At 39.1% G+C, this 14,593-nt stretch overlaps 1 protein-coding gene and 1 long non-coding RNA gene across 5 annotated transcripts in view; one reads left to right on the top strand and one right to left on the bottom strand.

Moving 5' to 3' along the window:
* Ralgapa2 (Ral GTPase activating protein catalytic subunit alpha 2) overlaps positions 1-809 on the bottom strand; it is a 308,776-nt gene extending 307,967 nt beyond the window's left edge. For 2 of the 4 annotated variants that reach the window (XR_012448144.1, XM_074074231.1), the window contains exon 1: positions 396-805. Coding sequence is in view for 3 of the 4 variants with exons in the window: in XM_074074231.1 (XP_073930332.1) it covers positions 396-501 (106 nt within the window). In the remaining variant the exon portion in view is untranslated. Of the gene's footprint in view, positions 1-395 lie in introns of all 4 variants that reach the window. The other 2 variants (XM_074074234.1, XM_074074233.1) reach the window with 2 other exon arrangements.
* LOC141423351 (uncharacterized) overlaps positions 722-14,593 on the top strand; it is an 89,343-nt gene continuing 75,471 nt past the window's right edge. The window contains exon 1 of the long non-coding RNA XR_012448146.1: positions 722-916. This is a non-coding gene — a long non-coding RNA (uncharacterized lncRNA). The remainder of the gene's footprint in view (positions 917-14,593) is intronic.

The following is a 14,593-nucleotide window of genomic DNA, read 5'->3' as shown; positions in this document are numbered from 1 at the left end:
GAGAGAGAGAGAGAGAGAGAGAGAGAGAGAGAGAGAGAGAGAGAGAGAGAGCTCTTGGTGCTCCTCAGTGTTTGCAGAGGAGGACGGGGATAGTCTCCGACTCCGCTGTGCCCAGCCTCTGTGTTCCCCGGAGGGCAGACGAACAGTGACAATCTTGAGTACGTCTAAGGCAATGCTCAAGGCCAGCAACTGCTTTCCGGGAACAATGCCTCGGGGGTCCAAGTCCGGACCAGAAGAGGTCTGACGCCCACCCATCCCCCGCTCCGGCATCCCAGCCGGCAACCCTCCCCCCGCCCCGTCCGCGGAGTCTCTGGGTCGGCCTAAGGCGGGCGCCCTCCCCGGCAGGTGTCCTGACTCCGGCGCCCCGAGCACCGGCGCCCCAGCGCGCGCCTCACCCAGCAGCGCCCGCAGGTGCTTCAGTCGGGTCAGCACGTCCTTCTTGGGGTCCAGCACCTTCTGGGTGGACTTCTTCACATCCCCGTGGCTCCTTCGGGAGAACATCCCGCCGCGGGAAACCCGGACCCCGCCGGCGGGGCAGGAGGAGCCTGAGCCGCACGAGTCACTGCATAGGGTCCAGACAGGCGCGTGTCGCGCGGGCTGCTCACCGCCCCCCTCTCAGCCGCCGCCTCAGCCTCAGCGGTGGCTCCAGGAAGGAGGGGCGGGCCGCCTACGGCGAGGGGCGGGGGCAGGAAGGCGGTGTAGACGCATAACCGACCGCCCCGCTCTGTAGGAGGCGCCAGCCAGCCCCTCCGGCGCGACGTACGCGCAGGCGACTCGGAGCCAACTCGCCATAAACCCGCCCGTCCGCCGGACTCCTGCCGAGTCGGAGCGGCGAATCACAAAGAAGCTTGCCGCATATGCACGCTGTACTACAAGTCCCGGCAAGCATCACAAGAAAAGCTCTTCAGTCAGATTGGTGAGTCTTCAATACGACGGGTATTAGTGGGCCTACTGTGAGCACGTGGTCCGGGCCTGCTGTGAGCACGTGGTCCCATCCCGCAGTAGGCCGCAAGCGCTCCAGGGAAATGTAGTCCTCCAGGAGGCGAGGTGCTAAGACCTTCCAGAGTCTCTGAAGCTGTGGGCACCATCTGTTTGCCCACTGCCGGCGGAAGCCCGTTTCCCTCTAGTGTAAGGTGAAGCACACGCACACGAAATCTCAGTAAGAAGAGTTGCAAGGCTTTGAAAACACTATTTTTAGGCTTAGCTTCTGGATTCATATTAGGGAGCAAGACGAGGCCCTCTTTGACCATGCCAAAGTGGGAACTCCATTTTCGGAAATGGCTTTGGCAGCAGGGAAGGGACTGCCTAGACTCCTAAGAGTGCAGTCGGTCCCCTTGGTTCCTGGAACCCAACTTCACCTAGAGGATGGAGGTGCCCCCCTCTGAGGGCGCCTCAGGCTCTTGCCTCTTGCTGCGTATGAAGTGCACATTCCCTGTGTTGTGCAAGGCCGCATAGTAATCCAGCAGCAAAACTAGAAATAGAACCTCAGGTACCTCTCAAGCCAGTATGCTTTCTTAAGGCCAGACACCTGTTCCCTGGAGCAACTCATTGACAAGGGAGGTGGTAAGAAGATTTCCTATAAAAGAACTGTAGGATTATTTATTGGCATCTGCATCATTCAAGTTTTGATATTTCAGCTTTTTCAGCAAGTGCTAAAGGTGGTTGCTTAAAATCATGTGGCTTCAATCCAAATTGGGATAATTGTCTCTTTCTCCTCTAGCTGAACATAACTAGAGGGAAGTGCCAGGGATTTACAAACCTTTGTGTCACTATTACTGAGGACAGTATTTGGATTCTACCTGAACTCAATACAACTCATTAAATAAAATAGAGTAATAAGCTAAAACAGTCTACGCACTTCATCCAGGCATTGCAAAAACAAAACAAAACAAAAATCTCATGGTTGTTACAAGTTCTAAAATAATACAATTCTTATAGAAGGAAACTTGGCAAATTTGCACATTACTTGACTTTTGACCCAGAAATTCCTCCTCTAAGATATATCTCCACAAATGTGAAACCCATGTGGAAGTTTAGTGTTCTCAGCGATTTTTGACATAGCCAATGTAGTGGGTTGAACAGTGCCCCTTGCCCTCTAAGAGGTTATGTCTACATCCCAATCCTCAGGAACAGTGATTAAGACTTTCTTTGGAAAAAAGGGTCTTTGCAGATGTCATTAAGTTCAGGATATCAAGATAAAATCCCATAGATTTATCTTTTTTTTCTATTTATTTCTTTTTTAAAAAAAGGAATAAAGTGACTGATTGAATCCAATACATCTGCATCTATTAAAAAATAAGAAAAATTCCCATGTACTGACTTGACTGAATTTCCAAGATTTGTTAACCTTAAAAACAACATAGAATATATGTATTTATTTGCTTATTTTTTCAACAGAAACATTGGAAGGATAAATCAAAAACTAACATTAGTACCTACCTAGATGGGATGGAGGATGGGGTAGAAGGAGACAAAACAGAGTCCTTTCCAAGAACATCTCTTATATTGTGTTCACTTTTGAATCATTTAAGTGCTTTACATATGCAAAAGTTAAAACCAAAACAAAAAAATCCATGAAAATTAAAATTAAACAGAAACCATAAATGTAATTGTTAACATAACTATATAGAGAAAATAATTATTTCAAGTAAGTTTTGAAAGCACCATTCTGATCAAGTGTCCTTAGAGGTATATATTGTAGTACATAAAGATCTGCAAAGAAATATTAACCAGTATTAAGAACCAAGATTTTTGGTGTAAGAGCACCTTTATACAGAAATATCAAATCAAAGGAATTTAGTAAAAACTGTATATATTAAATTTTACTGGCAAATATTAGTTTGGAGTCATGTTTTTAAAATTCATGCATGTGTCAAGGTTTATTTTTTTCTGTACAGATGTGTTCCAGCAATATTTATAAAAAGACTTTCCTTTCCCACATTAAATTAAGTTGGCACCTTGTTCATTATCAGTCATCCCTATGCGTGTGCCTATTTCTGGACTCTCTGCCTTGTTTAATTGATTCTGGTATTTAACCAAATCTAGGTCACTCTGGCTGAACTACTGAGCTTTATTGTAAGTCTTTATCTCCTTGTTTAAGATTATTGTGGCTAGCTAGGTCTTGTCCCATTCTATGTAAATCTTACACTCTGTTTGTCCATTTCTTTATTAAAAAAAAAAAGTCCTACTGTGTTCCCTTGTTCTAATCTCAAAAGGGCTTAGAAGCAATGATCCCCAGTAGTATTGAGTACACCTAGTATCCAGAGCTTGGCTTGGCTTGGTGTGTCTTCCAAAGGTCATTCTCAAAGTAATCAGCTTTCTTTGGAAAAGTGACTGATTCAAGGTCTTATGCAAAGAACATTCAGAGAATATTTAAGACTGTGACCAAAAATTAATAAGAAAGTGTCTAACACTTTGAATTAATAAAAATCCAGGAATCTTTCACACATACACATATAAATTAAAGCCCTCACGTGGCTAAAATCTTTTCTCAGTCAACAAATGGGAAAAGCCATCTGACCTGGGTGTAGTTCCAAGATCTAACCAAGGAAGACTACAGGGCTTTGTCAACCTCTCCTTTAATCACATATCAGAAAAGCATTTCTTGATGACGCCAGTTTTCATTTGGTTGTGCAGAAAGGCAGTGACCATGACAAAGAAGGCTCAAAGAATAAATTAAAACACTCTTCAGTTCCTGATATTGACAGAGTCAAATTTTAGACTTTTTGTTTTTGTGTGCCATTTATATAAATTCAAACCAATAAAGAGTAACTGAGCTGGGCTCCAGTGGTTCACACCTGTAATCCTAGCTATTTGGAAGGTTGAGGTCACCAGGATGAAGATTCCAGGTCAGCTTATAAGACCCCATCTCCAAAATAACCAGAGCAAAATGGACTGGATTTCATTGCAAGCATGAATTCCTGAGTTCAAACTTCAGTTCCCCTCCAGAAAAAAAAGAGTTATTGAACAATTACTAAGACTAAATTGTGATGAGCATAGTTTTCCACCTTCCCATTCTTTTCAGTTGTACTGAAAGATAGTCTTCCAAGGGCTGTGTGAAAATTGCAACTCATAATCAATCATTAATATTAAATATTTTTTCAAAGAAGTCTACAATTCAGTATTGCCCATTAACAGAGCCATGGTCATTGCTTAGTCAATATTCATTAAATGAATGAACTTATTCACTTGTTCACACGTTAATATCTCCAGTATAATTAGGGAATATGTTCAGCTTAACCAGTGTTTTGAAATTAAAGTATATGCACTTGAGGTATAAAATTCTGTCTTTTTTTTATCATCTTATACTTCCCCTTTATTTTAAAAGAATTTTTAAATGATATCCTCACATGATTATATACAGGATGTGATGGAAGACTGGTCAGAATGTGGAATTATGTCGTGTAGCACCATTTCTTTTCCTTTCCATAAGCATCATTTGTCTTGTTTTTCAGAGTAGAAGAGTAGATAATTACAAAATAGATGGATTTTAGAAATCAGGGTTACTTCCCCATAAATATTTGGCATTTATTTTCTTATACTTAAAAAAAAATTTACTTTCCTCTTGTCCCTCACTCAAAGAAGTCACTTACTCTCTTTCCTTCCCCCCTGTGATCTTTGGCCTGTGCATGTCACCCAAACTTCCAGGTGAGGGGCAGGTAAAAAAAAAATCTGAAGGTTTATTGGGCTATGGTAGTGATTCACTCACTTCTTTAAGGAAGGTCGGGAGCCATTGTTTTGAGTAGACATTATTCACCTTTGCCCTACAGAAGAGGTGGCAGGATGTGGCAGCGTTAGTGATGTAACAGCACTGTCACGAAAACTCCCCCAAAGACGAGAGAAGAGGTCAATCAAACAAACATGTAAGCCTTGACCACACCCTCTAGAAAGGGAAAGAAGCAAAGGGGTTTGCTGCAATTGCCTGGCAATAAAGGAGAGTGTAAATCACACACAAAGAAGCTGCTGGGCAGAGAAAGAACTTGAACTTGAACTTGATCAAATGCTCTGCAAGGCTCCTTTCTGACAACTACTTTCTATGCAGAGCCATTAAGAAATGTAGAGATCACAGTGTGTCCAGGGCCACACTCATCCCTACTCATTTGGTGGCAGAATGCTTCATGGCTTATGTTTTATATAGAATCTTTAACATTGCTTTCTGATTTTTTTACACCTTTATTCATGTGTAAGGTAAAAGTGGATTACCTGCTAAAATGTGAAATTGAGGGAATACCCAAGACAATAAAATTAAAGGATTGAATACATTTAAACTTTCTTTTTAAAAAGATGATCTGATGGTCTTTCTTTTAAAAAAAAAGATGTTATGATTATAGAAATAGTTTAATATGAACATATATGACTGATATGGTGGCATTTCCCTAATGATCAGGAAATCAAACATGTTTGTTTCCTGATAGTGACTGGTCCTAAATATTACATTATATTTCTCTTATCTTTAGTTTTTTCTTCATATATTCCTTCAGACAGTCCTGAAACATATAATCAAATATTGCTTTATTTTTACTCTTTTCTAATTTTTTTTATTATTGTTGTACTTTGGGTACATTGTGACATTTATAAAAGTTCTTACAATATATCATAGTTGAATTCACCCCCACCATCATTCTCCTTTATCCCCAACCTAGTCTTATTTTCTTAAACTCTTTCTGCTATATACCTCAGGCTACCTGTCTTCTTGAACAGATTACTCATCATTTATAAAAACCATAATTTAACCCATCCCTTATTCCAGCCCCATCTATCTTTTCCTAAACTGTTGTTGCTACTAGCAATATAGAAGAAATGCCTGGTAGGCACCCCTCCCACTTAATTTCAACAAACTCTTGCCTAAACACTCAATGCCTGCTATCAGAGACAATTTGTTGGTCTTTTCTACTTTGATAACTGGACTCATAGATGCGAAGTTGGCCAGCACTGTAATTTCTGGGTATACTAAAAGTTATCCTAAAAGTTCAGTTATTCTAAAAAAAACTTTTTTCTCATTGCCATTCATCAAAGAACTTGGGAGGATTTTCCTTTTTCAGATTGACTAAAATACCACATGCTTGTATATTAATCTGAATTATATATCATTTTGATTTAGTGTGTGGAAAAGTCCGTTTTTTGTTTTTGTTTTTAGTGGGACTAGGAATTAAACTCAGGGCTTTGCCCTTGCAAGGCAGGCATTCTACCACTTGAGTCACGCCTCCAGTCTGTTTTACTCTGGTTATTTAGGAAGTAGAGTTGGTCAAAATATTTACCTGGGCTGGCCTCAAACTGAGATCCTCCTGATCTCTGCCTCCCAAATAGCTAGGATTATAGGTGTGTGCCACTGGTGCCAGACCCACAAAGTTGTTTTTAACTTGTCACTAGCCCCTTTGTGTTCTTATTTTCTAAAACAACACTACACACTAATAAATTTGAGATTTTTTCATATATTAACTTTCACTCTAAATATTTTGCTTTATCTTTATTTAATCTCTGAATGTTACGTGCCTGAGAATCAATGTCTACCTGAAATTCCTAAGAAAAATGACAATGCCTCATGAGAATGAAATGCAACCTCGATACTTAAAGAACTAGAAACACAACCAGATGTTGTCTAATCCCAGTATTTGGGAGGCTGAGGCAAGAAAATCACAAGTTCAAAACCAGCCTGGGTTACATAGTGAGTTTTATACCAACCTGAGCTGCATAACAAGACCCTGTCTCAAAAAAACAAAGACAAAAAAACTAACCAGAAACATCCATGTTTCTGTTTTCCAAATGATACATCACTGTATATATTGAAAATATGTATTATTTTCTTCTCCAAAAATATTTTATGTTGGTTTGTTAGCTCCCTTTCCTTCCAAATATCTGTCAAGAAAAGAGATTTAACACTTAATTTTAAACTTGACTATAAATCATTTCATATGAGAATTTCACTTAAGAACAGACTTGAAAGAAAAAGTTTTTGTAAATGTATTAGCTATTTTGATATGTCTGATGGACGTGTGATAACAAAATAATGTCTACAGGGAAAGAAACGTAATCATTTTTCTAAACTTATTCAAGCAGACGTTTTCACAGCTGTGCATTTTGGTTATGATGTCATCTACTTTGGACATATTTTCATTTTTTAACAATAAAACAGAATTAACCTTTCAGCATTGAATCATGGATACATTTCAACATTAGAAAAATATAAACCTGATAGTGAATTCCAAGAGAACTTTTAAAAGTTAAACAAAATCCTTGAATTATAATGTTGGAAAAATCAGGAATCATATGAACAGTCTAAATAGTAAATAAAACTTATTGGATGTTTGTTTATTTGGTGGTGCTGAGATCCAACCCAGGGCCTTATGCATGCTAAGTACACACTCTATCACTAAGTTATACCTGCATCCCTAAAAGTTATGAGAAGATACTGTCTAAGGGCTAGAGAGATGAAGTTACTTAAGATGAGAAGCCTGCAAAAGTTTGCTTGCTACCTTACACCTGCCCTCAATAGACAAAGTGCTACCATTAGAATTAGAACAGATTTACTCCTTAGTTTAGAACTGGGTGTTTGATTTTTTTTTAAATGATTGTAGGGTTGTAGCTCAGAAGTAGAGTGCTTGCCTAGCATGTCCCAGACCCTGGGTTCTATCCCTGGCACTGAAAAGAAACAAATGCAGATTATAGAATTTTAACAGAAACTATTCTTTCAAAATGAAGTTCATTGCACTGTTTTACTGGGTGATTCTTAAAATTTTCTGGGGAAAAAAACTCAAAATAATTATTGGGAAATACGATTTTTTGTTTTTTGTTAGAAAACAATAATTCTTAAAAAAATGTAATACAAGAATACAAATTATTTTCCAACTCACATATAAATATATATTCTAAATTGAAACACTTTTGCCTGGTATTTCAGGCAAGATCCTTATTGTGAATAACAGAAACTGATTGACTGTGTAAGTGAAAGATGATTCATTGGAAGAGTGTCAAACATAAAAAAAAAATCAATGGAGAATCAAGTTTGGAAAATAATTAGGAAATCAGAAATGGAAAGCTCTGGGAGGCCTGGACAGGCCACAGAGCAAGAGCACATGGTTCTCACACTGCAGTTTATATAACAAAGGACCCTTAACCATTTTGCACATCCTCAAGTTCAAACCCTTAGGCAGCTGTCCAGTTGGCTAAGACTTGGTCAGATGCCCAGTTCATGTATATACTTCCTAGGCTGCCTTGGGACTGAAAATCAGAAATGTTAGCCCCCGTTTTAGCAGGAAATAAACACTACCTCCTACCAAGAAAATATAAGATAGGACATACCCCAAAACACAATGGAGTGCTTTGTTGGAGGAAAAAATATACCAAAAACAATAATAAATCAATATATCTTCCACAGATCAATAAAGAGAACAGAATCATCATTATTTACCATTTAGTTGGCATTAATTAAAATATGCCCTGGAATATGAAAGGTATGCATGTATAGAGTTGATTTGTAATTAAGATCTTATACTTTAATAAGATAAGTGAAAGGCATAGTTTACTGCATTTAGTAAATCCTTAAGGAAGAATTTATTTGATAGGTTTTTTTCTAAATTTTAACTGGGAACCCCCTGAAGTCACTTATACATAAGATATCTATAAATAATGCAATTATTAGTTATCATGGTAAATAACTGAAAATAATTCAATTATGTTTTTGTTTAACCAAAATTTAAGAATTCAAATGCCAGAGAAGCTATTAATTAGTAAGACATTCCCTTGACATCTTCAAAACCCTTTTTTTCTATATACTATCCTTCTTGATATGTTCTTATTTTTCTTCTTTTCTTTGACTTAAAGGACCTCTCTATGCGCCACACTGTTTGTCATGTTTTATTGCCCTTCTTGGTAATTTTGTTGAACGTATCAATAGTCTTAACTGATCCCTTCTCTGTGCTAGTTTCATGCACAGCAATGAAGTAATAATGGTAGTGAAGACATGACCCTAAATCCAGAGAAGTCATGAACCAATAGAAGAGACAAACACAGTCCTGACCTCAGAAAACTCACAGCTAATATAGGAGACAGACGCCTAACTAGATTATAGTAACTAACAACAGTGAGATGTGCAGAGCATTGTAGGAAACACCAGGAGGATTGGGGAGTGGGAAGAAAGGGAGGACTCAGAGAATGCTTCCTGAAGGAGGTGACACTTGACTTGGGAAAGGTGTCATGCCCCAGGCCAAGACAAAAGAGATGGGATGCAATAGGCTATGTGAGGATTAATAGAAGTTTGGTTTTGTGTAACTGCTGCCCAGGTTTGTTCTTGTGAGTATATTCTACACACTTTAGGGGATATAGAAAAGTATCTATGTTCTTGTAGCCTTCTGAGAAGAGCAAGAACAGAAGGGCTGTATAAGCATAAAAAGGGATGATGCCAAAATGAGAAGAGATAAGTGAACTTCCTCTGAGTCTGTGGAAGGTGGGAAGGAATGCAGTTGATGCAAGGGCTCTGATTCCCAGCCCTACCCCCTACTGTGGCTTGGATAAATGTCCCTCAAAGGCCCATGGGTTAAAGGTTTCGTCCTCAGTCAATGATGCTATTGAGGGGTAGTGGAAATTTTAAGAGGTGGGACCTCATGGGAAGTCTTCTGGTCATTGGGAGCATGCCCTTGAAGAGGACATTGGGACTCTAACCCCTTTCTTCTTCCTCTCTTTCTTGTCTGGCCATGAGGCAAACAGTTTGCCACAAACTACCATGTTGACCTACTTCACCGCAGGCCCCAAAACAACAAACCAAATGAATCATGGACTGGAACGCCAAAAATTATCAACCAAAATAAACCTTCTCTCTTTATTAGATGATTATCTTGGGTGTTTGTTGCAGTAATAGAAAACTGACTAACACACCCCTCACTACCTGTGCAGTCTTAAGTGAGTGACTTAATTCTCCAAATCCCAAGTTTTCTTCATCTATGAAATGGAGATAAACTTGTACCAACCTATTTATTCTAAGGAGTAAGCGAACATAAAAGGATTGAACACAGTGCCTGGTATGAAGATCTTCAATAAATTTTTTAAATTTTTTTTCTTCTTCCCTCCTTCCAAGAAAATATGAACAAAGCAATCTCTGTTTGCTAAGAATATCTATTTTTGTGCTCACTTTATCTCTAAATGTGTTAACTGAGAGGGGTTTACACAGCTGTGGTTTCTTATAGCTCACACTGAACACCAACAGAACAGGTTGAAGCAACCTCCCCAATTTCTTTACTCCCTGTTTGTTAGTGCACTCCTTGGCAAGTAGGGGCACTCTCACACATGTCCCCATCATACCAAGTAAAAGACCTGCTTGCTTCTGAACCATACATGATTGCAGGTTAAGAGTCGACCAAAGGCTCATGGACCTAAATGTGTGACTAGGCATTTTGTTCCAGGCTGTATTTTATCTTCTCTGGTTACTGTAATACCAAATCCATGAGCAAGTGTATAGATCCTTTCAAAAGCTGAAGTGATAATTCAGATGAGTATAAATCAGATTATATGCAAATCAGATTAACTTCAGTTATAACAGTAATAAAGACAACAAAGTAATGCTCAGAGACCAAACACGGTGTGAATAATCTATCCAAAATATGCCAAGTGACATTTTTCTATATCACTTAAATGCTCATTTAAAAAAAATCAAAATAAGAGGTATCTTTCTTCGACCTTTTTCATATTCCTAACTTTTGTTCATTTATTCATTTAAAAAGCATTTATGGGAGGGGGTCTAGCTCAGTGGTAAAGCACTTGCCTAGCATGTGCAAGGCTCTGTATTTGATTCTTAGGACCAATCAATCAATAAATAAGTAAATGGATGGGAAGGAAGGAGGAAAGAAAGAAAGGAAAAGAAAAGAAAGAAACACATTTACTGAGTTCCCTTTTGCCATCATTTTTTCTAGTCACAGAATAGATAGCAATAAACATCTTTTTGTTTCCAAGGAGCTCACTGTCTTGTTTGGTATGGTGTCTGAAAAACAAAGTCATTTTTATTTATTTTTAACTTTCAGAAACTATGAAGAAAATACCCTTATTTGCTTTTCCTTTGTGTAATTCTTGTCCTACCCCAACCCAGCTCTGGTCATATTGCCTAAGCTAAATGATTTTTATGAAATTGTCAAGAATATTACCAGGAATGTTCTAGAATAATAGAATGCTTTGAGAATAAACCATCACTGACAAAGCCAATCCCTTATTATAAAGAAGGAAAATAACCAGAGTTGCTTAGAGACTGTTCATTATCAGAACCGATGATAGAAATAGTTCCCAATTCTCATTGCTCCGATTGTACCTAACTTTACAAGTCATTGAACTGGGTTTATCTCCAATAGGACAGTTGCCTAGTACTTGGAAGCCACAGGCAAATATGATAACACTGAGCTTCTGGACCTGCATAACCAAAGTCCAGATACCAGATCCGTGGTGTTCATAGCATCAGTTCGGACCAGATGAGTCACTGTGGAACAGTGGCTCTCTTCCCTGGTTGACCCTTCTGTCTAATGAGGGTCCTTGCTTTCTAGAAGCCTTGACCCTTACATGTATGTTCAGTATCCTGACATGAAGGAATTGTTCCATTCTTATAAAAAGTGTGACTTTAATGCAATGTTTGTGTGGTTTATATGTCTTTTGCTTTAGAAAGTGAATTCTAGCAAAGAGCAACTCGTGTTTAACTGGCTTTGGTGTGGCATGGGTTAAGTTGGGACTTAATTGGAAAATACCAGTAGACTTAAAACTTTCCTTGAAAATCTTGACTCAAGAAGCTGAGCAGATACTCTTGGTGGTCCACTCAGTCCCTTCCTCACTCACCTAGATACCTGAAGACTCTTACTGTGAACCCTTAGGACTCTCTGTCTGAGGCTTATTTTTTTCCCTCATCTTGAAAAGCACTTGGTCCATGCCCAGAGCAAGCTGAACATACATACTACAGAGTTAATGCTCTTAGAAGTAACACTCAACCAATGCCAAATAAGGAATCATTTGATAAAAATCCCAGCTTCTTCACCTTTAGAGAGGCATAATTTTCAGAGGTCCAAGTACGCTCTAGTTGCTCACAACAGTTATAGATACTCCCTTGCTATCTGCAGAGGATTGATTCCAGGATCCTTCAGGATACCAAAATCCAAAGATGTTTAAGTCTGTTACATAAAATGGTACAGTATTTGCAAATAATCTGTGTATAATCTCTTGTATGCTTAAATCATTTCACTTTTTTTTGATGGTACTGGGGTTTGACCTCAAGGACCAGCACTTGCTAGGCAGGCCTTCTGCCACTTGAGCAACTCTGCCAACCCTCTTGAAACATCTTTGAATATCGGCTTCTCCCTCTCCCTCCCTGCCCCCAATACTTGCCCACTCCCTGACAGTGTGTGGGACCCCATGCCCTCAGATCTGTATTCCATTCCAAGAGAGTGCTAATCTCGTAAGAGGAAATAGTCAAAATAACAAACTGAGGTGGCTAGTGGAATAAAACCTAGGATTTTCACAAAACTTCTTTGCCGATGTTGAATTAACGTAGGAGCCAATATTATAACATAACAAAAGTGAAAAAGTTGATGAGATTCAAGCAAGGCAAATCCAAGGACTTTTAGATGGGTGACAGACAGAGAGGTGGACAGGAAAACAGATAAACTGAGGGAAAAGGATGTCTCCAAGACCTTAGCCTGGTGGCCAGAAGAGGGCAAGCTGCAGACTTAAGCAAAGACAGTCTCTAGTCCTTATCACCTATAGTTAGTCAGCTTTCTGTTGCTGTGATAAACACCTACAATAAACAACTTCTAAGGAGGAAAGTTCTATTTTGGTTCATAGATTCAGAGGTTCCAGTCCATGCTTTGAGCCTATGGTGGTACAAGTATCTCAGGGCAGGGAGTAAGTGCCAGATCAAACCTGCTCACCAGATGTAGTTAGAAAGAGAGAGAGAAAGCACCATGGGCCCATATCCTCCTGTGGGGGTGGGCATGCCCTCACTGACCTAACTTCCTTCCACTAAGCCTCACCTCCTACAGGTTACAGCACCTCCCAATAGTGACACAGGCTGGCAATCAAGCATTTACCATTGGGGGGCATTTAAGATCTAAACCATACTTCACCTAGCTCTGTAAAACTACATAAAGTCCTATAAAAATAGCAGCATCATTCTCCATGGTTCTTACTGCAACTTGCTCTTTTTGCCCAGTATTATGTTCCTGAGATTTTAAAAAATATTGATGGCTCTAGTTTTAGCTGATTCATAGTTGTCTGTATACATGAATATGGCATAGTTTATTGATTCATTCTTCTGTAGTCTGATTCATTCAGGCTATAGCAATTCATACTTGCAACTCATGCTTGTGACAAACATTTCTTTCTGTGCCAGGCCCCCATGCATGTGCATGGGGCTGCTAGGATATGTACATGGCAATAGTTTTTCAGTGTGGAAAACTCTAAGCCCACAACAGTGGGCCCCTCCGGGTGGGCATGGCCTTATCAGGTCTTTGGAAGAAGTGTGATTATTCAATGGTTGTTGATTTCATTGGTGTTGAAAATACATTGTTCATAACTTAAAACTACATGAATCTACTCTGGCTTTGAATCAGGTCAGACACAACCCTTTTCTGACTTTCCTTTGTGCCTTTAGGTGCTAAAAGTTTCTCTCAAGCATACTGTAACAATTGGTGCATCTAAGAAGGATGTAGTAAAGAAATACAGAATCAATTTTGTACAAACTTGGCAAACCTACTGATAGGAAAAAAGTGAGTTAGTTAATCTGTGGCCAACAAAAAAGATTTCTCTGACTTTAAATTTTTTCTTCTTCCCCCACAAGTTAAAAAAAAAAATCTGTGTTTAGAATATTGGCTCGTGCAAACAGTCCTCACCTTTTGGGGATTTCCAGGATATGCCTTCTTCACTAGGCACTGAAACTGTGCAGCTCTGTGAGAAAAAAACATCAGTCTCATTCCAGGCCCTCATCCTTTGTTATCCCAAGTCAATAAAAATAGTCAGTCAGGAAAGTGATTCAGGAGCTGGCTTGCTCTGTCTTACTTGATTAAAATAATACAAGATTAATTGGGTTTATTTGGTTCCTTTCCATCTCTTCATTCTTGCTAGAAATTAGATTAAATGGCTATTATTCCTTATTCACCTCCAATCAGTGGACTCTGAACAAAAAATTATTTTTACCAACTGGGTGTGATTGCACACACGCTTTATGAATAAGATAACCTTAGTTTTCCCTCACTTCCTTACCAAAAATTCCATCCATGAAGGTGTATTTCAAAAATAGAAAGTGAGCACAGTGTCCATGTGAGTTTCCATCAGGAGGAATCAAGGCTATGATTCAGCTGTTTTGTGGCCACTGATTACCTAATCAAGGCGGTAACAACTCTGTTGCTATTTAGAGGTGATACCCTGAATAATAAAATTTTCTCCTTTTGAATTGTCCTCTCTAGTTTTGAGATCTCAAAGTGTTTTTCAAAATATTTGTGAGACCTAGCACTGTGCCAGCAGATTTCAGGCCATCTTTGCTCAATGGAAGTAATATTTAAAAAATACTAAAAGCTAAAATTTAGGAGGCATGCAATATGTGAGACACTATTTCTAAATGTTTTCTTACACCATC

The sequence above is a fragment of the Castor canadensis genome, chromosome 5, assembly GCF_047511655.1.
Source record: "Castor canadensis chromosome 5, mCasCan1.hap1v2, whole genome shotgun sequence".
Lineage (NCBI taxonomy): Eukaryota > Metazoa > Chordata > Mammalia > Rodentia > Castoridae > Castor > Castor canadensis.
The sequence above is the reverse complement of the archived record's forward strand: the minus strand, read 5'-3'. Positions and strand labels throughout refer to the sequence as shown.